The sequence below is a fragment of the Chinchilla lanigera genome, unplaced genomic scaffold, assembly GCF_000276665.1.
Source record: "Chinchilla lanigera isolate Chin_1 unplaced genomic scaffold, ChiLan1.0 scaffold00160, whole genome shotgun sequence".
Taxonomy (NCBI): Eukaryota; Metazoa; Chordata; class Mammalia; order Rodentia; family Chinchillidae; genus Chinchilla; species Chinchilla lanigera.
Window position 1 is genome coordinate 337444 of NW_004955561.1, and position 24531 is coordinate 361974.

Sequence of the window (24531 nt, forward strand, 5' to 3'; positions counted from 1 at the left end):
TGAGGAAACTATGTAGAAAAGCATGTTGGGGGTACAGTGAGAGTGGGCCCAAGGTGGAGGACGGGGCACTCCCTCTCATGTATTACATACAGATGGCAGTATGCTTTGGTTCAAAATGCAGATCTTGTGGCCCCGGCTCTAGGACCTGACTCAGCCATGCGACCCAGGAATCTGCCTTTTAACACAATCCAGCTGTGATTCTGTAGGCATCTCCAAATCCCCACTTAAGAAATATTTGTTAAGGTCACTTCAAGGTGACAATCTAGACTCCTATATTGTGACACATGGTGGGGCTTGTTCCAGGATCTTATAGCATCTGCTAAAAGATGAATGAATGCACCTGGGGCTCCAGAGAACAGGACCAAGTCCCCTCTGCTCCTGCCTTAGCCCATGCACCTGTCATCATCAGATAGGTAACACCAAAGCCCACCCCCAAACTGGAGTCTGAAGGCCACCAGATGCGGCCACTGAGTTTGAGAGGGAAAAAAAGGCAAAGCAATATATGAAAAAAATGTTTATTAAGTGCACCTTTTACAAAGCAGACATCTCAGGATTGGCCACATCATTCACCAAATGGCACAGTGCATGCAGCACCACGGAAAGTCACCACAGCAGAAAGAAGCCAGAGAAACACACTGTGTGTTAAGTGGCATTTTGTTGCAATTGAACACAGAAAAAGGTGAAACACCCTGGAAACAAGATCTTCATCAAAGCCTGCCAGCATTTACAGCCTCCTATGTTTCATGAAGACTCATCCACATAGACTCATCCAGTAAGGAGACCACATTACGTGACAGATTTTTTTTCAGGGGCTAAGGGGGAAAGGCTTGGAGTCTGAATACTCACTGTTTTCCCCAGTGCTGCTGGGGTTTGCATCCAGGGCTGTGCATATCCTAGGCAAGTGCTCTACCACTGGTTCACCCTCAGCCCTTTTATTTTAATTCTGAGATTGGGTCTCACTACGTTACCTAGGTTAGCATTGAACTTAGAATCCTCCTACCTCAGCCTCCCTCTAGTAGATGGGATTGCAGATTTGTACCACTGCGCCTAGCTACATACTCACTTTGATGATCATGCCTCTGTGTGTGTGTGTGTGTGTGTGTGTGTGTGTGTGTGTGTGTGTTTTGCAGTGTGGAAGGAGAAAGCTGTTATGAAGAGAGAGAATGGATCTGTGGCTTCCGGGAAATGCTCTTGTATCTCAGAAAGTCCCAAAATGTGTCTGGATATTAAAAGGTGCCCCCGTGGTACTAGCGTACCAGTCTCATACACTCCCCTCTGATTAGTAGTGTCCTGAATTTGATATCCAAAAGCCTCTTCTAGACACAGTCATGCCCTACCCTGAAGGCTGAGAGGACATCTGAGAACACACCTAAGCGAGCTGCTATCCTAATGAGATCATGGCCATCCAAGGTGACCAAGCATCCCTTGTGCCTTTCTGAACACAAGGTGGACTTTTCTTCCTGTACTCATGGCCAAGGTGGAGATGCTCTCTTGCAGAAGCTCAGAAGTGGTGAGTCATATAAAACACAAGCACTCAGAGAAGTGAGTGATTCCAAGGAATTTTCTGCCACATTGGCCCTCTGAATTCAGCTGCTGAGCATATTTTTAATTTTTTAGTGTACACTTCAGTGGTTTTACATATATTCTCAAAATTGGGCACAATACCACTAATTCCAGAACATGTTTATCACCTCCCCCCTAAAAATCCCATATCCTTAAGCAATTACTCCTCATTTCCCTATATTCTATGTGTATATATTTGCCTATTCTGGACATTCCATAGAAATGGGTCAGACAATACAAGGGATTATTAAGACATATGATGTTTAAGTTTTTTAAATTATAATAAAACACACATTGTCTTAATTTCCTTCAAAATTACCCCTTGCTTCAAAAAAACTTATCCCATCACTCGTGTCACTTTTAGAAGCAGTTCAGTCCTCACAAGTTGTGATCCAAACTATGGGGAGCGCTGCTGCTCAGCACCATACACAGAAACACAGCTCATAAAAGCAGGATGCTGTGTCCCCGTCCACCTTATTCACTAGGCCTTCTCCAAAGGCAAAACGCTTATGAAAGGTGAATGTTTTGCACCAATTCAGGATATCGAGGCCTCCACAATTAAAGATACCCACAAAAGAAGAATTCCAGAGCTGCTTCAGAAAGTGGCAAGAATAATGAGATAAGTGTGTTTGAAGTTACAGGGAGTATTTTGAGGACATTAATTGCAATGACCTTTTATGGTAAAAAAATTTTAAGAATTTGAATGTTCACTGCATTTTCTGACCATATTTTACATATGGCTTTTTGCAACTGGCTTCTTTCACTTGACATAATGCTTTTAAAGTTTGCTCATGTTATAGGATGAATCAATATTTCATTTCTTTTTATAGCTGACTAATGTCCTACTATATAGACATACCACATTTTATTCATCCACTCATCAGTTAATAGACATTTGAGTATTTCTTCCAGGATGTAATGAACACTGATGTACAAGTTTTTCACTTCCTGTGGGTAACTACCTAAGAGTGCAGCTTTTCTTCCTGTGTTAATTCCATGTTTAACTTTGTGAGGAACCATCAAACTGGTTTCCACAGGAGCTGCACCATTCCTACCAGTACATATAAAGATTCTAATTTCTGTATACTCTTGTCAACACTTACTGTTACCCATCCTTTTGACTATGGCCTTCCCAGCCAGTATAAAGTGGAATCTCAGTGTACTTTGACTTGCCTTTCTCTAATGAGTAAACACTGTTGAGTATTTTTGCCTGAGCTTATTGACAACTTACATATCTTTTTTTGGAGAAATACTTATCCAAATCTTTTGCCTATCTTTAAATTGACTTCTTTTTCTCATTTCCTTTTTAAAATTTCTTTTGGTGGTGCTGGGGATCAAACACACAGTCTTGCTCATGCTAGGCAAGTGCTGTGCTATTGAGCTACATCCCCAGCTGGCTTCCTTTTCTTCCATTTATTTATTGCATCATAAGCATTCTTTGTCTTTTTACTCTCTGGGTAGTGTTTGAAAGCATAGAACTTTTAAGTTTTGATGAAATCTTACCTATGATCTATGCATTTTTTGGTTGCTTGTGTCTTTGGTATCATTTCTAAGAAAACACTGCCTAATCCAAGTCACAGGTTTATCCCCACTTCACTGTAAGAATGTTATACTTATAGCTGCAATACGAAGGTCTTTGATGCATTTATATATATGGTATAAAGTTCCAACTTCATTCTTTTGCTTGTGTGTATCCAACAACATTTGCTAAAGACTATTCCTTTCCTGGTAAATTATCTTGGCACCCTGTTGAAAGTGAATTGACTGTCAGTGCTCCAGGTTGCTACCTACACCCTTTATTCTATCCTACTGTTCTAAACGTCTACCTACAAGCCGGTACCATGCTGCTTTGACTATTGTAACTTTATAGTAACTTTTGAAGTGTGACCCCATCAACTTTGCTTTCCCTTTCCAAAGGATTTTTTTGGTTATTTTAGGTTCCTTGCATCTCCTTATGAATTTTAAGATTATCTTACTAGTTTCTGCAAAGAAGCTAGCTCAGATTTTAATCAAGATTGTAGCAAATCTCTACAACAATTTGGTTAGTATTGCCATTTTAAGAATATGAAGTCTCTGATCCTATGAATGCAGGACATCTTTCCATTTATTTATCTTAATTTCTTTTAACAATACTGTTCAGCTTTCCAGGTACAAGTCCTGCATTCTTTCGTTAATTTATTCTGATTCTATTCTTTCTGGTGTTATTTAAATGGAATTGTTTCTTAATTTCATTTTCATATTGTTCATCAATAGTATAAAGAAATATATTGATTTTTGTATATTAATCTTATATCCCACAACCTTGCTAAACTCACTTATTATTCCAGTAGGGGTTTCTGTGTGTGTGTGTGTGTGTGTGTGTGTGTGTGTGTGTGTGTGTGTGTGATCATCTACATATAAAATAATGTCATCTACAGATAGTTTTACATCTTCCTTTCCAATTTAATGTCTTTTTATTTCTTTTTCTTCCTCAAATGTTTATCAAACATTTGAGTCTCAAATGTTTTCAGCCCAAGTTCTCATTGGCCCCCCATGCCAGCTAGTCTTGCCAGCCAATTCCCTGTTTTAGGGCCACCTTCTGACAAGCTGGTCCCCAGGGACACTGCAGGCAAAGCACACTGCAGTGAGGAGAAAATCGGTACCAGCCTCCCACCTTAGGCCCCATTTCCACTCCTTACCCCTTGCCCAGAGCCCTGGCTCCCTGACTCAGTCAGTCACCATCCTATACTTCCTTCTCACAGGATTCCAGAATACAAAAGTAAAAAGACACTGAGTGGAAGTACAGGCCTGGGGGAGAAAGAACCCAGCCACTGCCCAGACAGCAGTAGGGTCAGGGTAGCAGGATGTGGGAGCCCTGGGGACACTCAGGGGTTTGTCTGATGGCTGTCACCCCATCACCTCCCCCACCCCGTCAGAATTCCCCATCAAACTCAAGCCACCCCCAAGGAGCAGAAGGAAATAACTGATGGGTACCTTACACACATGTCAAGGGCCACAAGTCAGACTGTCCGTGGCAGCACACTCCAAGCTCAGGAGCAGCCCAACCTGGCCAGGGGTCACGCTGTGGACGGCTGGGAGCAGCTCCTCTGGCTGGAGCTGCGCTGGCTCAAGACAAAGGTGGATGAGTTGCTCTTTTTGCTGATGCTAGTCTCCCCCGGCCGGCTGCTCCTCAAGGAGCTGGAGGAGCAGCAGAGGAAGCGCTGCATGAGTTCATGGAAGAGGTGGCCAGTGAAGAGCATGTAGATCCAGGGGTTGCAGCAGCTATTGAGGCTGGCCAGGAGCATGGCGATGATGAAGGCTGAGGCTGTGGTAGGAGAGAGGTGAATAGGTGTTACCAGCCCTGTCGGGTGAGCCACTGTGTCCCAAGCAGCAGCCTTTTCAGGGACTGTGACTGGATCACAAAATGGGCACTAAAGAGCCCTCCTGGGAGTACCCACCAAATAGAGCAGCTCAGCCCACTCTTCGCCTTATCCAAGACTTGCCCATCACCTGCCCCGCTACCTCAGCAGGAGCTGCACTGCTCACAGAGCCTGGTGGTTCATGGTTCACCTGCCAAGTATGCCGCCTACTCCTTAGCAGGCTGCCAAGGAGGCCAGAGCTGCACCCCTGGTTTGCACTCTAGTTCTCCGAGAAGCTTTGGTTTCCTTTTTTTTAATTTTTGAAACAGACAGGGTGCCACTACGTAGTACGGATTGGCCTTAAACTTGCTTATGTAGCCCAGGCTGGCCTCAAATTCAGTGATCTTCCTGCCTCAGCCTCCCTCCTGAGTGTTGGAATTACAGGTGTGTACCACCACAGATGTGGTTTCCTCATTTTTAACTGGGGATAATGAGACCCAAACCATGTGGATGGTGGCAAGGAGTGAAAAGAGCCTGGTGCACCGGGAGTGCCCAAGACAAATGGTGGCTGCTACCACCACCACAGGCCAGGGCCCAGGGAGGCAACAAAGACACAAAATTTAAGTGAAAGACACCGTGATATGGGCACATGTAAGTCTTGGCCATCCCTACAGAAAGGTGGCATGGGAGCTCATCCCTGGCAATGCAGGGAAGAGAGAAGGGTGCTCGTGACAGAAGGAGGGGCCCAGTAAAGGCGTGGTGGAACAGAAGTGTGTGTGATCTTCACAGCTGAAGAAACTGACAGCATGTCTGTGGAACTTGCCTAAAGGGCATGGCTCTAGCACGACAGTCATCAGTTCACACAGGAATAAAGTGACAGTGAAGTTATCTACAGAAGCTTTTAGCTGAGGATACACTGAGTTCCCCACAAAATTAATGAGCAGAAATCACCTCTAAGGCACTTCCTGTCACAAACTGAAGTTTCAAGGGGGAAGAAAAAAGTCTCAATCTTAGGTACTTTCAAGCAGAGAGAATAAGAAGAAACCTGATTAAAAAGGAAACACCTGCTGGCAACAGGGAAGGCCAACCAACATCTCCAACACCCCACGAGGAAAACACAGTAACCCAGAATTCCCTGACAGCCAGATTCTTATGAACAAAGACAACCACAAGAAGGCTGGGGAAACCCATTCGTCTTATGTCTGCTCCACAAAATTTTCCAAATAATAACTTCAGACTTCAAGAGGTGACTCCAGGGAAGGAATCTGGGGGTGCTGGAGTTGTAATGGCATGTGTGTATGTCAGCCAAGTCCCCGAGCACCATGGGAGAGGAGGTTGGTGAGCAAATCTGGATTCTCAAAGTGAGACCCCAGGGCACAGCACTCCAGAGCACTTATCACAGTGGCAAACTCGCAGGGCCAACTCCAGCAGCACCCAGTGGGACCTGGGTGGGGTGGGCACGGCAATTTGTTGTAACAAGGGAGTTCGGATGCACACCTGCTCTGATTGACTGGCACACCTGTTGGGAGAAAAAAGCAAGCTACAGCAGACAAAACCCAAATCCTGTAAATGTAAGAATTCTTTGAAAACAAAGGAGAGGAATCTAACCTTTACAACCCAAATAATATAGAAGAAGAAAGCCAATACTATTGAATTTCTTGGTTTTATAAAAGTTGCCTTATAAAAATTTTGCTTTATTTGAATGAGTAAGAATAAGATGTTTAGAAATTCTCATGAAATATTTTTAATTAAATTTAAAACCACCCACAAAATTAAAAATAGAAAGGGTTCAAAATCAAGTAAGAGGCAAAAACAGCACACAAAAGTCAAAGATAAGAATAAAGCCATGGTAAATAAAGCCAGGAAATGAGAGAGGGGAAATTATATGGAAAGAAGTTCATACTCAGAGAGGAACCTAGTGGTACCTACAGTCGTATGGTGTAGGATAAGTCACCTAACATGAAAATACAAACTCCCAAATACTCCAGAATCAGACAGTTTTGAGCCCTGACATGATGCACCATTTGGAAAGTACCATCCCTGACTTCAAGGGACAGGTCACAGTCAAAACAGTGGCATTAATGGTACTGTATAAAATTCCTTCCCACTATGTACCTCAGATGTAAACAAAGCATAAATGAATTTTGTGTTTAGATTTGGGTCTCTTCCCAAGATATCTCATTGTGTATATAAAAACACTCCCCCAAAACCCCACACAGTGGGAAACGTTTGTGGCCCCACGCATTTCAGAGAAGTGCTACTCAGCCTGTGTGATCTCACCGGCTCCCTTGTGTGCGATTCTCCTCACCTCTGCATTTGGATCTTCCCCACGCCTTCTGCAGCGGCCAGCCTGGCAGGAGTGGGTAGAACACAGCTGGCCCCTCTGCTCGCTGCTGCAGGCCTCAGGCACAAACCACTGGCCTGGCCTGGTTCCCGGGGAGCCATGCACCTCCCCAAGCAGAGCCTGCTCCTCGCTAAGGGCACTTGTGGATTTTTTTTAAATTTGGCAATGCCATCATCATCCAAAGACATGATCTTGGGAAGAGCGACACTTGACATAAACCACAGGGCTGTGGAGGGTGCTGCAAAGGGCAAGGTACTTTCAAGCAGAGAGAATAAGAAGAAACCTGATTAAAAAGGAAACACCTGCTGGCAACAGGGGAGGCCAGGCAACATCTCCAACACAGTAGAGGAGAGGCCCATAGCTGAGACTTTCCACGAGCATCCGGCGCTGCCAGCTATGAGAGGTGGCAACGGAGAAACCAGAAAGATAGTTTGGAGCCAGGCTGAGGAGGTGCTGCACCCAGGTAGGACCTGCACTGTCCTCTCCAGGCGATGGGAGCCACTGATGGTTTCTGAGCAGCCCAGTGACTGATTCCACATCAACCTGCTTCCTGCACTACCCATATCTCAATCCAGCTCCCTTTCTGGGAGCTACAAAGCCTGGTGGGACTGCAGAAGAGCTGCAGCAGAACAAGACATAGAAAATATAGTCCCTGCATTTCATAATGTCGTTCCCAAGGGAACGTGTGACAATGACCATCAGAACCACAATTAAGACTGCCTAGAACGGCCTGAATTCCAAAGCGGTCTTAGCCACATTTTACAGATGACAAAAGGAAGGCCCAGAGAAAGAGAGTGACTTTCCAAAGTGCACACAGCAAGTCATTCCGTGTCCCTACCTAAAAGCAGTGAATGATTGCTTTGAAAAACAGGTACGTGTTCTCCTATGGTGGGCTCATCCCAGGTAGTGAGCCTTCGTCCCCAAGCAAAGACATAAGTGCCTGAGAAGGCACCTAGAGTGTGATTTGTGGGACAGCCACAACTTCCTTGTCCCCCAAACACCGCCCCATGAGATGAAGCCCCTCCTGCTCACTCCCCAGTGGTGGTCTTTTAAAATCCAGAGTATGTGGGAGGAACACAGTACCTCCGGTCAGCTCTCTACGCTTTGAGTCAGACATGCCTCAGTCCAGACTGCAAGATGGGCCACTCTGGAGAGGGCACAGGGCTGTCTGGGTCCTAAGAAGACAACAGTCTGGAACAAATAATGACCTAGCACAGGGGAAAGATGACTGTGTCTTCTGCTATCTGCCTGAGGTCCTGGAAGTAGCTGACCCTGCCCAACGAACTTGAGGCCCACAGAGGCTGGGCGGACACAGGGCTCCCTGCAAGTCTTGCGGCTTGAGCCTTCTCCTCCCGCACAGCCCTCTGAGCTGCATCTGGTCTCTGAGCATCGGTTTTCTTATTGCAAGTTCGAGGTCACAAAAGGGCATTGAAAAAAATGGGAAAAAAAAGAAAAGACAATGTAAAAGGACTTTGTGACTGGCAAGGTGTTTATTCTAGCAATGACAAGGAGGAGGGTTGGCTTAGAGGTTTGATCCACTGTAGTAATTTATTAAAGTCCAAGATTGGGGACTTCTGATCACAGGTCAATTAAATAAACTGTCTTTGGCTCTCTTTCTTCTAGCAATTATCAAACATTAAAAAAAAATAACTCTAGGATTGGGCAACGTGACAGAAAGAAGCCCTCGGCTGTTCACTTTGGGAAAATCACGGTGCCTGTGACCTAGGAAAGCCAAGCCTGCACTCTGGGAAAGCACAGGATTGCAAGGTCTGGGCCGAAAGAGCCAGCTCCAAAATCATGTCTCACTCGCTCCCCTGATGTGACAATGACACCTCCCCTGTGCCCAACCCCAAGCATATTCCCAGGCCACCAAGTGCCAGGAAGGGAGGGCAGGAGGGAGGCTGGGTCCTGTCCCACGATGCTGGCCTCACACCCAGCATGTTTGTTCCTTGGGGGAGGAAGAAGTCGCATTCACCCATTTTCTCATTCCAGCTCCTCTCTACCAAGCTCTGGGGAGCTCGAGAAGTCACCAAGACCCTGTCCTCAAGGGACCCACCCCCTGGGGGTGGGAAGGAGAGAAGTTAGAGAGTGGCAAGTATTAAAGGTGGAGGCAGCTGGCAGGCATAGGGCTGGGATGAGGGGTGATCTTCCAGGGGAAGCTCCTAGATGCCAAGCAGGTCCATGAACAGAAGAAGCCATGCACCAAAAGTAAACATCACTGGCCAGGTGACTTTCCCCAGGTGGGAGACTCCACCCTGTATTTATGCTCAGCGTCGTGGTTCACAACAAGGGGAGCAGGGCTGCTGCAGGACGGCATGTGCCAGGATTCCAGCTCACAGCCTGCTTTATTCTTACCCTAGGACACCCCCGCAGACTTCCCGGCACTCCTCTGCCCAGCACGGATGGCCTGAATTAGCTGCAGACAGCTGATGGGCAGCTGGCCACGGCCTCTCTGGACTGCACTGCTCTCAAGACCTCATTCTGCACACAACTCAGACATGTGGCTGACCTCACTGGAACCAGATCCAGCCCAGCAGCCGAGGAGCCCCTCACCGGAGAAACCAGCCCCTGGGGCAAGGCCTTGCCTAGACTCCCCCAAGCCTGGGGAACAGGGACTAAGGGTTAATCTGGCAGATGGCCTCTGGAAGGCCTTTTAAAAAACTGTCTTACTTCAGTGTAAGACCACAATTTGAAGATTGATTTTTCTAAAAATTACTGATGAGTGATCCTGCCATAAATCGCAGGATGGGAGGAGAAGCTGCATCCATGGGCTTCTATGACAGTGCCAGCCAAACTGGTGGACACGCTGGCCTCACTGGGCTGAGCCAGGGGACAATGACATCGTGGAGAAGCAAAGCCAGAGACCCTTCCTGCAAAGCGCCAAGGCCATCCCTGTGTTTTGTGTGGCAGACAACATGGGCCGAGTGTGAAAGACATCAGTGGGCTTGGGTCAGAGAGAGAATGTTTTAGAGCATGCTGCTCACAGAGTCCCAGCAGGCCAGCTGCCTGGACACCACAGGCACCACTCCTTTGTACTTGCCAAAAAGCAGCCTCAGACCTTCCTCCCGATCTGCTGCATCAGATCAACTACCACTTTGTCTGTAACTCTGTATTGCTTGCATTGTTCTTATGCTATTTTGTAAATGAATGTCTGTTTGTTAATATGTTTTCCTTCTTTAATTTTTAAAATAAATTAATACAAAAAACATTTTAACCGGGTCCTCAAGTGATCCCAATTACAGCTTGGAAAGTATCTTTCCAGCCGGCTCAGGCTGCACGGACATGAAATAAGGGAAAGATAGCAAAGTGACCATCCAGTGGGCTCAGTGCAGAATATGCATCTTTGCATAAACTCCTACTCATCCTTCAAAATCCTTTTCCAAATGTTACCTCCCAGGGATACCTGCACTACTTGATAAATACTTCTATGACTGCACTAAATGCATCTTATCGCCAATATTTTTTTCTTACAGTCTTTATCTGGGAACTGTATTCCATTTGTGGCCATGGCCTTGGCTGCTAGCACAGATTGGAAAATAGGAAGAGTTCAATAAGGGACTGAATTGAAGCATGAAATTAGCAGACAGGAAGTCTTGATAAGTCAACCACTGCCACTGCGTGGTGGAAAAGAAAGAGACAATTTCCCTGCTGTGGGGCAGGGCTGGAACAAGTACCTGGACTTCCATATCTCTCGCCCTTGGAAAACTCAGCTGCACTCCCACAACCAGGTCAAGTGGGAGGAAGAGAAATAACCACAATAAGGAAGACCTGGTCTGGGTGTGAGGCATGGAAGCTCCGACTAGGACAGGACTGCACCCCTGACACAGATCCTGCAGCAAATCCACCCTCCCCACAACTGAAGCCTATCTGTTTCCCTTTTCTCCGGTACTGGGGATCAAACTTAGGACCTCTGCACTGAACTACCTCTTTAGCCTTCTCTTTATTTTGAGACTGGGTCTCACTCAGACACCCAGGCTGGGTTCAAACCTGCAACACTCCTGTCTCAGACTTCCCGAGCACTGGGTTTACAGCCTGAGCCTATTCTTTTGTTGTTATTTTGTTTTCGTGGTTTTTTGTTTCTTTCGTTTTTGAGAGAGAGTTTTGCTTTGTAGTCCAGGCTGGCCTTGAACTCAAAGTGATCTTCCTGCCTCAGCCTATTCTTAACTTCCAAAAATGGGGGGGACCTGTGTACACTTCAAGACCTTAAGAGCCCGACATCGGCTAGCCAGAAACCAAGATGTCCCCTTCCAAGTCTGTGGGCAGACTCTGAGCTCTGCGGCAACCTTGGCCTTATTGCCTTGTGTGTTTGTGTGCCCATGCTTGACAGACGTCTGGTCACCCCTGGAGATGGAGCCCTCACTTCTGCTACAAGTTGCTGGTTCTACTGTTTGTGCTGTTTGAAAAGTCCCTAATCGAGCTCTTCACACCTGTTACTATCCTAGCTTCTGCACCCTCTCCTTCCACATCCCACTGACCTGCCAAACGAGCATGGGTTGCTCCATCAGTAGGTATCCAGCCTCTGCCAGGCAGAGGGCTCATGCTGTCCACCAGATCCTCCCCATGACTGCCTTGGACACACCACCTACTCCCCAGTAGGCTCTGCCTCCACCCCTATTCCCTCCGTCCGTCTCCTCCATCCAGTACAACTGCTGAGATCCTCCAAGTCAATCCCAAGAATGCCAGGGAAACTTGTAAAAGGCAGGATGGGCTGGTGAGAAGCGTGACGCTGACCATGTGGCCCCCAGGGGCTGCGGGTGACACCACTCCATCACAACGACCCCACAAGGAGGGCTTTGCCGCCCTTGTGATGCATGGCAGAAGCTGAGGCTCAGGGGGGTGAGGCAAATGTGCGAGGACGCACAGGACAAAGTGGCAGAGCAGGAGCCAACACAGGGCTGTGTGGCCCAGTGGCCTGCACCAGCTGGGTCCTTGGTCTCCTCAGTTTCTGTGCAGGGGCGACCCCCAGCCCTCTTGGGGCACTTTACCACTCTCAGGGAAGTCAAGAAGTCCAAAAGGAGGAGCACTATTCCCGCTGAAAGACGAAGGCATCGTATCTGCAAAGTGTGAGTGAGACTTTTTAAAATTCCAAATCTTTTCCTGCAGTTCCAGGGCGTCTGAGAAGTGGGGGCTACACCACCATCCACCTCTGTGCCCAGGCAGCAAAGTCCAATGCATCCAGCTGTCCTCTCCGCTCTGCCACCCCACCCAGCGGCACTGGGTCTGGCTTCCCTGATGGCCAGAAAGGCCTCCATGATTGGATGCCTCCTGAGTGCTGTCTACGGGCCTCTCCAAACAGGGCCAGGCAGGGTCTAGCTGCTTGGAGGAGGTGACTACAAATAGTCTCATTTTTCAGGGAAAATATGAGAGAGAGAGGAGTGCCTGTGGGGGGGGGTGCAAAGAGAAGGAGGGGGATCATAAAATGAATGGGAGGGCTAGCTGGGGATGGTAGTACACACCTGTAATCCCAGCACTCTGGGAGGCTGAGGCAAGAGGACTGACAGTTCAAGCCCAGCCTGAGCACTTTAGCAACTCAGTGACTCTGTTTTGCTAAAAAAAAAAAAAAAAAAGGGGGGGGGGAAAGAAAAAAAAAAGGTGGAGGGGAAAGAAAAGAAGATGTAGCTCAGTGTGAAGGCCCCAAATTCAATTCTTGGTACTGCAAAAAAGGGGAGGAACCCAAAAAAGAGAAGAGTTGGAATATGTGCTGAATGAACAGACTCCTGCAATGCACTCATCCTAAAACCAAAGCCCTGAAGTCAAAGGTAATAAAGGTATCCCCTAGCTAGTAAGGGCAGGGGGAAAGACCCGACCCCGGGGCTCTAGTATCTGCTCTATGAGGTGCAGTCTTACTTCCTCTGCAGTTGGTGTTGGAGCCATTAAGACCTGGTCTGAGCTAGGCGTAGCGGTGCATGCCTGTAATCTCAGCTCTCTGGCAGGCAAGATCAAAATATCAAGCCCTGGGCAACTAAGCAACTTAGTTAAGACCTGTGAAAGACACAGGGGTGGGAGGTGGGAAGGAAGAGAAGGAGGGAGGGAGGGAAGGAAGGAAGTAGGGAAAAGTGGTGGGGTCTGGTCTCCTTGGATCTTGCCAAGGAAATGGCTGTGGTCTGATGCCCTGCATATACACATCCGCCACCTGTTCTGTCTCTCCCAACTCCCTAATCATGTGCTCCTCATAAGAAAACGGGTGCGAGAACCCCCAGCGCCAGCTGCTCAGCGCCCTTCGAATGCTGTGTGACCCAGTACAAGTGCCTTCCTCTTCCTGGGCTCCAGAGAACCCTCCGTAAGGTGCAGCCGGGGGCCGCATGCTGGAGTCCGGCTGAGCTTTGCTGAGTCCCCAGGCATCGTCACCCTGAGCGTCACAAGCTCTCAGCCCCTGCTGCTGACAAATGGCCTGGCCACTATGGTGCTAACTGGGAGGGCTTGGTGAAGCCCTCAGTCTGGGACTTCCGGGAGGGACCGAAGCAAAGTTATCAGCCTGGGGTTCCAGCTTCCCAGGACAGATAGCTACGAGCCTGTGGGGAGCAGGAGGGATTACACCCAGACATGGGACCTCTGCGCTGTCTGGAGGAAGAGGCCGAGGGGCTAATCCCTCAGTCTTCCACGCAGGGCTGAGAAGTGAGCCCCCACAGCCCACACGTGTTAGGAGCTTTCCTTCAGTCACTGTCCACCAGTGACGGTGCCTCCTGCCTCTCCCAGATAAGCCCCTGGAATCAGCAGGAGTGTGCGGGACTGTGTGGGTGCTGGCTTTGAGGGTAGCTTCCCAGCACCAATCACAAGCTCCAGAGCCCTGGGTACCCTGTGCTCCCCCAGTCTCTACCCCCATACCCTCTTCAAGCCCCTCCTGCTGGCTTTCCAGCAAATGCAGGCCAAAAGAGGAGCTGGAATAGCTGCTGCAAGAGTAAACTGGGCGCCCTGGTCCTCATGCGATAGGCAAGACACGAAGAGTCAAGGGGAATAAAGGGACTTCCCCCAAGATACCCAGCTAGAAAGGGCAGGCGCAAAGAGCAACCCTGGGTGCCCCCAGTGTCTGCTGCAGCCCTCCGAAGTGGAAGGCTTGCCTGGCCCCGTACAGAACCATGAAGCCACCTCTCCCTTCCCTTTCTTCCCAGGGAAGTGCACTGTTCTGGGTGCCCCCAGCCCTGCACCTACCCAACCCCAGTGGTGCTCACCTCTCCACTGTTGCAGGCAGCTCACCATCTCCGCTACAGGGGGCTCAGAAAGGTCTTCACTTCCCCAGGGGCCCCCACTGGACACCTTCTCAAGGACTGCTGGCCTCCCGAGGCTGCCCTCAAATAGACCTAACCTCATCAGCTCCTGCCGACTTGCAGGGAAAGCAGAGGTCCAATCTAAAGTGCAGGTGAGGCAGGATCTGCCCCAAGCTGCACGTCCACCCCCATGGCTGGCTAGCTGAGCCTCAGTGTCCTACACAACCATAGCCACACGCTCCCTGAGCAGCCTGCAGCCGGGGGTAAGCACTTGACTGGGGTTCCTCATTTCATTCCACTCCCCAGCAGCCCGGTGAGCTGGTCCTGGGAGCATTATCACCATTTTACAGGAGTTGAAGGTGAGGCTCAGGGAGGTTCCTTGCACAAAGCCAACAGGCCAGGTGACAGTGGTGCCCACACTGAAACCTGCTTATCCTTGGCCCCCACCCCACCTACCTTCCTTAGGCGCATCTGCATCCCACACGCTCCACATCTGCACAAAGAAGAAGGGTGTCCAGCACACGATGAAGGCCAGCACGACGATGAAGGTCATCTTGACCGTGCGGATCTTGGCCTTGGAGATGAGCTTGACGTTACTGACTCTGGCCAGGGCCGCTCGCCCTGTGCCGGCCACAGCTGAGTCCTCGGGCCCCTGGGCTGCAGCCGCAGCCGCGGCTGCCGTCTTGAGCCGCAGATTCTGCCAGATCTTGAAGCTGATGAGCCCATAGCAGGCGGCCAGCACGATGACCGGCACAATGTAGACAGCCAACGTGATCCATGTGACGTAGGCCTTGGGCCCCCAGGGCTGGATGAAGACCGCCCAGCAGTCAAAGACGCCCTCGGCCACCTCGCGCAGGGAAAAGATGTGCACCTGAGGCACGCTGGCCACCAGGCAGCCCAGCCACGTGGCGAGCACGGCCAGACGGTCAGTGCGGCGGCGCAGCGAGCGCAGCGGCTGGCAGATGGCCAGGCAGCGGTCCAGGGACATGAGCAGCAGCAGGTAGGTGGAGGCGAACATGCCCACCACCTGCAAGTACTTGACCAGGCGGCACAGCAGATCAGGCCCGTAGAATCGGAAGGTGATGTCCCACAGAAGCTGCGGCAGCACCTGGAACACGGCCACCACCAGGTCGGCGATGCTCAGGTGCTTCATGAAGAAGAAGAGGCGCGAGTGCTTGTGGCGCGTGGTGCGCAGCGCCAGGAGCACGCACGCGTTGCCGCTCAGGGCCAGGAAGAGGATGAGGCACAGCACGGCCACCTCCACGCGCGCCAGGGCCTCGTTGCGCCGCGGCGGTCCGGCAGTGCAGTTGCGCTCGTGGTCCGGAGGCGCGGCGCTCGCGTTGGCCGCGTCCGCGCTCCAGTTGCAGGCAAGCGCGCCCTCCATCCTCGGAACTAGCGCCTCGGGCGGCGGGGTCCCCACTGGGGCCACCCCGACCCTGAAACAGACCGCAGGGCCATGAGATCCAGACTTTGCCTCTCCTCTTCCGACGCTCCCGGGACGCACTCGTCCCCTTCCCGGGGACCTCAAATTCCAAATCGACTGAGATTCCAGGCACTATCACTGGCCACCCCCAAATCCTTCTTTGAGCCACGGCAATAGGGCAGGAAGCCTCTATCCGTGAGGGGCTCAGCGCTTCCCCTGGGGCACAGGGGCGGATCGGCACCCACCGCTTTCTTCCCCTAACTGGACCCGGCTCAGCCAGCCGCCCAGGGGACCAGAACGCCCAGCACCGCCCCCTCCGCGCCCCCTCGGCATGGCTGCCTCCCGCGGACCACCCGGCCGCCCCGGTCCTGAAACCTTTACCTTGTCCGTCCTCCACCGCTGGTCTGGGACGCCCCTGGCGGGACCATACCCCGCAGCCCCCAACTTCCATACCTGTCCGCCTAGAGCCCTGTCCACTGCCTCCGGAGGACCCCGCCTCGGGAAACCCCGCCGCTGACAGCAGGACCCTGACCCACACCCGTGAGCGTCCTCCGCAGCCCCCAACCCGGCAACCGCTGGCCCCACCTCTTACTCGGGAGCTGTCACCAGCCCTCTGCAGCCCGTACGTCCACGTGCAAGACCCAGGCACCTGCACGGAGCTGCAGGTGGGGCTGAAGTTGGCTCCCGGGGAAGTTGCACCACCGCCGATGCTCCACGCGCCCGGCCGGTTAGAGCACCTCGGTCGGACTGCCTCTGCCCGCGGCTCTGCTCTCCTTGGGTGGGAACGGCAGGCGCACCGAGAGTGCAGCGAGGCTGCGGGCGCGGGCCGGGCGAGAGGTGCAGGGCGGCCGCTCGCGGCCCTGGATGCACTACCGCACGAGCCCGCCGGGGCGCGCAGCGGAGCCGAACTCTCAGGTGCCGGCTCAGAGAAGGAACAGGCTTCTGCTGCAGTGGTTTAAAACCGCCGGGGGAAGGCACTCTTAAATAACCCGCCTTGTTTCTTCCTTTCTTGGTTTAAAAGCCCTCTCAGAGAAATAGGATGCTCGAGATACAGTGCTGATGAAGTTACCAAAGCATTTAACTGATATTCCCAAACTGAGGTTAATTTCAATCCCCTCTTCTCCCCACCTTTTTTTAGTAACTCCAGTAGAATTAGAAATGCCTTCTATTCCAAGGATCTTTGAGAGAGACCTGCATTCGGTAGGTGGTTTTAGGTGGGAATCTCAAGCATCCGGCCCCTCCATAATCTACCTCTATCAGAAGCGGTTGTATCATCTCCGCACCCAAAGCCACTTCGGCTTCCTTGCCGTTCTTCAAAATTAAAATCCTAAATAATGGCAAAGGAAAATGAAATGTTAAAGACTGCTTCTCACATTCTTGCTCCTTTTCTAATCTTTTTTTTCTTTTTAAAGTAACTTAAAGAATTAAGGTGAGGGGGGGGGAGCCCAGAATTCAAAAACGAACAAGGCTATTTAAAGTATTTATTTTTATGTATGAAATGTACATTTTCCTGACATTTCACTTCTCCCTCTTAATTACGTGGAGAGAACCAAGTTAGGCAAGACTGTGCTTCCCGCATCCACAATTTCAGGCCTGTGCCGAGATGTCTTGGGCAGGGCCTCACAGTTCCTGACCCCAGGTCTATCTGAGTTACTGTCCAGGCTGGGCTTGCGTATTCTGGGAGCACGGCCAGATGGCAGGGGGCAGAGGCCTTTTTCTTGCCTTCGGTGGTTGTGTCACAATATTACTTATAGTGTGTCACACTAATTACAAATTAAAGTTCCAGAATGCTTAGGTGAGAATTAAGTGACTGGCAGACCCCTCCTTTCCCCTGGGCCCCAGTTTCCCCATATGGGAAGTGAGGGGGCTGGCCCGGAGTGCTCCTGCCTGAGCTTCCATCCCTCTGGTTTTCTGGAGCTGTATTCCCTATGTTGTCCAAGAGCCTAATCATTGCAGGTAAAACCTCCTGGCCCCATCCTGTGGCTGGACAGGGAGTCAGTTTCCCTCAGAACCCTGATTCCTACATCTGGGGAGGAAAGCATTGAGCTCGCAAACCCCAGCCTGCTCTTGTCCCAGAAGGGAGCCGCCTTCCACTCACAGTGCAAGGGATTGAAGCCACCTACTGTAGTAGACAGCTGAGTTAGAAATATTATAGGCAGTCAGACGGGGCCAGGCCCTCGAAGGAGCCAACATGAAAGACAAGATACCTTGTGAATGGAGATGTATTTGCTGTGGGCCAGACCTCAAGACAAAGGACTAAACAAATGCACCCACACACCTCCCTAGGGATGGGCATCAGGGATTGATATTCTAAATAGGTAGATCACCTTGAAAAAGCCAGGAAGAGTCACTAGCCCAACTCGCTACAGGAAAAGCCCCTGTTCTGTATTCATGCCCCCTTGCTACGTGACTCGCTTCCCCATTTGATCCCAATTTAATCAATTTCACCTAAATAATACTTATGCCCACCTTGTAATTTCCCATTTTCCGCCATCTTGGCCCCGCCTCACCTCGGGGTTTTGCTCCCTAAAGTCCCTGGGAGGGCAAGGTCCTTGGCAGCCCACTCGGGCCCCCTTCTGTCCCTCTCTTGGACAGAAGCTTTCTTTCCCTCAATAAATATATTCTGCTCTTAACCGCTGTTGTTCCTAAAATCCATTCCTAGATTTTAGAGAACACAAACTCATCCCAGATATCGTCCAGGTTGGGAGTTTCTAATTCCCTGTATCACTACCTCTCCAGGGACCTGCTCTTCTACCCATGGGCACAGCCCTGCATGGTCTTCTGGTGGCAGGTGAGACTGTCTGCTTTGCATTCACTTAGAAGGACCATTTGATCTCAGGCAAAAGCCAAATTCTCTAATTTAGCCTTCATCTGAAGAAAAAATTGATGGTGACACCCTCATTCCTTCTCTTTTTTTTTATATTTCAGTGTGTGCAGAAACAAGGCAAAATGAGGTGCTATTTACTAAGAACCACCTGCCCCAGAAGCTCCTAATGGTGAGTGAGACAAGCCCGTACTCCAGAGCGTGTGTCAGCAAGCAGAACACATACTTGGAGAGTGACAATGACAAACCTAAACACCGTGAGAAAACCAAGCACTGGGGGCTGAGACCATGCTTGAGGAGCGCCTTTACAAAGAAGGCAGCTGGATTTTGAGGCTTCAGAATGAGTTTCCCAGAAAACAAACAAAAGAGGCCTGGCGGGTGGAGCCGGGTGAAGGTGTCATTTTGGTGGCGGCGCTAACAGTGCTCGCGATGGGAGAAACCTTGAGGAGCCTGGCGCGTTGGCAACAGTTCAAAAATATTTATTGAGGGCATACAAGGAAGTAACTCGCTGCTCCCCCGGATGTGGAGAGGAATACTTCTGATGATGCTCAAGAGGAAAGGTTAGTATGGAGGGACTCCAAGGAATGAGGTGAAGAAATTGAGTTCTTTTTCATTTCTATTTCATTCCTGTTGTTTGGTCTAGGAGAAAGTCTGACAGAAAACAGTTACGAAGGTGCCCGGGTGGCTGAGGTTTGGGAGAGCAGTGGGCAGGTGGACTGTGGCAGAACAACCTGGCCTCCTTGGGGAACCTCGCAGCAGGCAGAACAATGGGAGGAGCTACTGACCTGGCAACCTTGGCGGTCCAGGCAGGAGATGCTGTGGGACCAGGGGATGTTGCTGCAGGTTGTATTATCAGGGTCCTCCAAAGGGACAGAACCGTCAGGACATGTGGATATACAGAAAAGTTAAATATTAAATGTCAAGGAAAAGGCCCAAGTCACGGAGGCTTCAAAGCCCCAGATCTACAGACCAAAGAAGAGCTGATGCCACAGGTCAAATCCAAAGACACCAGTTACAGCATCCATCCTGCTCAGGGGAGGTCACTTTTTTGTCTATTTAATATAGACCTTCAGCTGATTGGACGAGGCTCACCCTGCACTAAAAGCCTGCTCACCTAGATGCTCATCTCAGCCCTGCACCCTCACAGTGTTTGGCCACAAACCATGGCCCAGCCAGGTTGACACATACAATGAGCCATCAAGCTCTGACTCTCAGGAGTTTCCACATCTGGAAGGCAGAGCCATCTGTTTCCAGCCTGATGGCTGGGCATCTGGAAGGTAGGGCCAGAGTTACGTACACCAGTATTCAAAAGGCTGAGGACACTGTAGTTTAGGATCCTCCCAGTATGTGTAATATACGTAAGGATGGAAAAGAGGGAGAAATAAGCGAACACCTCCACGACAGCTCCACTCTCTCCAGGTCAGGGCCAGGCTGCCCAGGAAGGGATCTTGCCCTGGGTGAGCTGCGCAGGACCTGCTCCTACCTCTGGGAGCCTCGCTGAGTGTTAGCATCTTGGAAACATCACTTAGACACGGGTCCCAGTTCAGGACCCTCATGCTGTGGTCAGGTGGAAGTGAGTCATAAGCACCCCCCTCCTCTCCTCTCCTCTCTCCCAAGGCCCCCCTTCTCCCCCAGATGACCTCTACATCTCTGCTTGGGCTCCAGCTCCAGGAGGGTGAGTAATACACTCGTGCATGAGCTGAGAACACACTGGAGCAATAGCCTTGCGTGGGCAAACTTGGCCCTGGCCTTCTTACCTCGGCATGGCATTTCAAGGCAGGGCGGCCCAGCTGCGGGGGTGGAACTGGGAAGTGCATGCGGCGGCTGAAAGCTCACAGCATGCAGTCATAACTCTCACATTCTCCCTCCAGCCTGACGCATCGCGGATGCCTTCTCAACCTCTGCTTTCATTCCTGTGTTCCTGGAGGGTTGAGAAAGAGAGAAAAACATGTTTTCATGTAAGACAGTGCTCTGAATTTGCATCTGTAATTCTGGGTTTGTCTGTGTTCTGCCTCTGTGGCCAAGTTACTGAGCCTAAGACTCAGTTTCCCCAGGGTGCTGAGATCATGGGACTGTGTGAGTAGACAAGGCTTCGTGCACAGGAAGAGGACTTTGCAAATAGCTGAGTCTTTTCCCACGTTGTTGATCCCCACTCCAGTACATCCCATGAGAAGGACATTGTCTCGGGCAGTCAGACTCCATCTATTCATCTTCCTCAAGTGAGCATATGTGTCTTTTCAGTTCAGCTAGAAAAATGTGTGTGCATGCATGCGTGTCTCCCTGTGCCAGGTAAGGAAACACTAAATCGTTACCTCTTCAGAGAAGCCCTTCCTGACCCCCTGGCCCATGGAGAGTGCACCGGTTCTGAGCTTCTGCATGTGAGCACATTCCAGCTAGGACATTAATGTGCTTGGGCTCCCAGTTCAGCCCGCAGCACCCAGATGTAGTCCCAGGTGTTAGTCCTTTATTTGTGTGCCCACCAGTTTTCACATCCACCTATCAGTAAAAATGTACTAAGAACATTCCTTAATAAATTAATCACTTCTGGAGCAGCATGGCGGCCACTGAGTGGCTGGTGGGGAGCATTGCGGGAGAGTAACTAGACTTCTTGTGGGACTGACACGTGCGGGTTTTTCCAGCATTGCCTTCAGGTCCTGACAGAGCATTATTCTTCGCTCAAGACCAGCAGGTTCTTCCCACAGAAGACAGATCAAATTTAAATCGCTGTGGTTTCCGAAGCTTTTCATGAGTATTCCATTCAGTCCATCAAAGAGTCCCAGAACAGTGCACCCATATGACAGTGGCCATGTAGCAATGACCTACAGCAGTCTTCATGTTTAGTTGTTCTTGAAGATGACTAAAGCCGAGTAAATAAAGAAGCTTGTTTAGCGAGCTTGAGAAGGCCTTCTGCTGGAAGATGGCAGTTTTGTGCAGTGCCTGAAGGCAGTGAAAATGACATGCAGTTTGTGTACTGTGCTTCCTGTATTTGCTATATGCTCAACAACTGGTCAGGCATGGATATGGAGAAAGCCATCAACTATATCAGAAGTATGTCCTTTGACAATGGGCTGGCACAGGGAGCTGGACTTGAATCTCATGGAGGCTCCACCTTCTGTGGCATTGCATCGCTATGCCTGATGGGTAAGCTAGAAGAAGTTTTTTCAGAAAAAGAACTGAACAGGATAAAGAGATGGTATATAGGGGCTGGGGATTTAGCTCAGCGGCACAGCACCTGCCTGGCAAGCGCGAGGCCATGGGTTTGATTCCCGGTACTGGAAAAAACCCAAAAAACCTAAAAAAAAAAAAAAGATGGTGTATAATGAGGCATCAGAATGGGTATCATGGAAGACCTAACAAGCCAGTGGACACCTGTTACTCTTTCTGGGTGGGAGCAACTCTGAAGTTTCCGAAAATATTCCAACACACTAACTTTGAGAAAAACAGAAATTACATCTTATCAACTCAAGATCTCCTTGTAGGAGGCTTTGCCAAATGGCCAGACAGTCATCCAGATGCTTTGCATGCACATTTGGGGATCTATGGCCTGGCACTAATGGAAGAAAGCAGGATTTGCAAAGTTCACCCTGCTCTCAGTGTAAGCACGTGAACTTCTGAATGCCTTTGAGGTCTCCATCAAAGCTGGGAAACCAAGGACTCTAAACAAAGCTCAGGGAATGTCCATGTCTCCAAATGACCGACTTTAGATGAGTTGGGGGGTGGTAGGGATTTGTAGCATAACTGTAGCTCAAGGTTCAAAGCCATGTATAATCAAGTGTGCTCTGTTTTTTTAACGGATAGAGTTACAATCAAAGCTTACACTGATATCACTTGATATGGTCTGGAGCCAGTGACCTTTGTACTAGGTTTCAAGAAAATCTTTGTGAAGTTTGAACCTCAGTGGATTCTGTTGTGGTTTGGAAATGTTTATATTGTATTTCTAAGACAAAACTAAAACAAAACTATATACGTAAGTTATCTTTTTTAAAAACTCTTCAGTACAAATTGTATCCTATAAAATGAACACAAATCTTGAAAATAAGTTTACACTTCATATAGCAATGATAATCTTCAGGTGAGCACTTAAAGATCATTTAAAAATCTTGATTCCTGATGGCAAAAATTTGCTTTAATGAATTATGTAGGCTTATTGTTTGAAAACAAATGGTCCTATAAGTTTTTTAAAGAAGAATGTCTTATTTTGTCTTATTCTTAAATGTGCCAATTAAACTTATGTGGCCTACATAAATGAAAGTAACAACTTCATAGTAAGAATAAATAATTATGATAATTTTCTAGAGAGATTGTTTTAAAGCACTATTATGTAATATAGGGGGAAGTAATGTAATTGTATGTGATATTAACGATGAGAAAGTTTTATGGTGTGAGTGTCTTTATTTAGACATTGCTAGGGTGAATATCAGTTAACTTTTTAAAATCTCAATCATTAGTTGCCTTTTGTGGAGACAGAAGTGAGTCTTTCTTATCTAGAAGGAAAGACATTTGGTGTTTTTGTTTATTTTTCTGAGATTTGTGATACTATAAATTGTACTTTTATAACCAAGTTATTTTTAGCCATTTGGACTTTTTCTTCCTTCCAGTTGATTGCCACCAGTTTGTCAGCCACTCTAATTTCAGACTATTGGGTTGAGTATCCCTAGTACAAAATTCCAAAATCTGAAAAGACCAAATCCAAACTTTGGCAGTACAAGTGGAAAATTCCATATTTGACCTCATGTCATAATCACAATAGAGGGACTCTAAAAATATAGAAAACTGAATGAGTAATGAATGAACAGGAATTCATTTTGCATTTAGACTTGGGTCTTATCCACAGGTATTATGTATCAGCAAATATTTTAAAATTTTAAATTCAAAATCTGAAACACTTCTAAAATGGTCCCAAGCATTTTGAATAAGGGATACTCAGCCTGTAATAACTGTATATATTTTTTTCAAATTAAGTAAGTAAAAACATGTAAATACAAAAACAGAACCACTCAAGTAAATTCAGTGGTGCAGCTCCATACACAGTCATTTATATTTGTGTATTTCCGGATCAGTGAGAGGAAATGTAACCCTTTAAGAGGATAAGGACTAGGGCTTCACTTTGCTTACTGGTTTGTTTTGTGTTCTTAATTCTATGAACTAGCTAATCATAAAGGAAATGGTATAAAAACTCTTCACTAGTAGCCAGCTTGTCAATAAAGCACATCCATTGCGTGATGGCATTCAGAGGTTTGAGTCTGGCACTGAGTTGGAGAAGGAAATCTCACTGAAGGAGCTGGGTTTAGTTAGTCTTGGTAATAATCAAAGTTGAATTATTTTACAGGTATCAATATAAAATGAAATTATTAATATGACTATTTAGGTATTGTAATATTTTAAATGTACTGCCTAAATTAGAGGAAAAATATCCTAAAATAATCATTCTTCCCAAGGGAAATCTAGTATACACTTTAAAAAAATGCTTATTATTTATTGGCATGCTTAGTTTTAAAACTGAATTTCAAAGGCAACAATTTTTTAATTTAAAAAAAAATGTTAATAGGGCTGGGATGAAGCTCAGTGGTAAAGCACTTAACTAGCGTATGTGAGGCCCTGGGTTCATTTCCCAGCAGCAAGTTTTTTTTTTTTTATTACAAATAAATCTTCCAAAGATGGGGTAAAAGTAGGATTAGCACCATGTTATCTTTGCACAGATTATTACATCTGTGTCTCAAACTAAGTCATCTTTTAGATATTAAGAGTTAAAATAGCATGTGTGTAATGACTTTAGGAGTTTATAAAGTCCAAATTATTTTTCCTGAGTTACCCTCTGGGATTAAAAGGTAGTA

The 24531-nt window shown here is 48.5% G+C and overlaps 1 protein-coding gene and 1 pseudogene across 4 annotated transcripts; one reads left to right on the forward strand and one right to left on the reverse strand.

Annotated features, from left to right (window-relative positions):
- Positions 1–2943: 2943 nt before the first annotated feature.
- On the reverse strand, positions 2944–17056 carry Oxtr (oxytocin receptor). Of its 4 annotated transcripts, none has more exons than XM_013509073.1 (3): positions 17002–17056; positions 14907–15886; positions 2944–4867 (listed from the first exon to the last, which is right to left on the reverse strand). In XM_013509073.1, the coding sequence occupies exons 2-3, from the start codon at positions 15832–15834 to the stop codon at positions 4620–4622; spliced, it is 1176 nt and encodes a 391-aa protein (XP_013364527.1). In that variant the 5' UTR covers positions 15835–15886; positions 17002–17056; the 3' UTR covers positions 2944–4619. The 4 variants fall into 4 exon arrangements, with proteins under 4 accessions (XP_013364527.1, XP_013364526.1, XP_013364525.1 ...); XM_013509072.1 differs by lacking the exon at positions 17002–17056 and adding an exon at positions 16466–16810; XM_013509071.1 differs by lacking the exon at positions 17002–17056 and adding an exon at positions 16459–16810.
- LOC102022132 lies at positions 16581–22391 on the forward strand (annotated as a pseudogene).
- The last annotated feature ends 2140 nt before the right edge of the window (positions 22392–24531 follow it).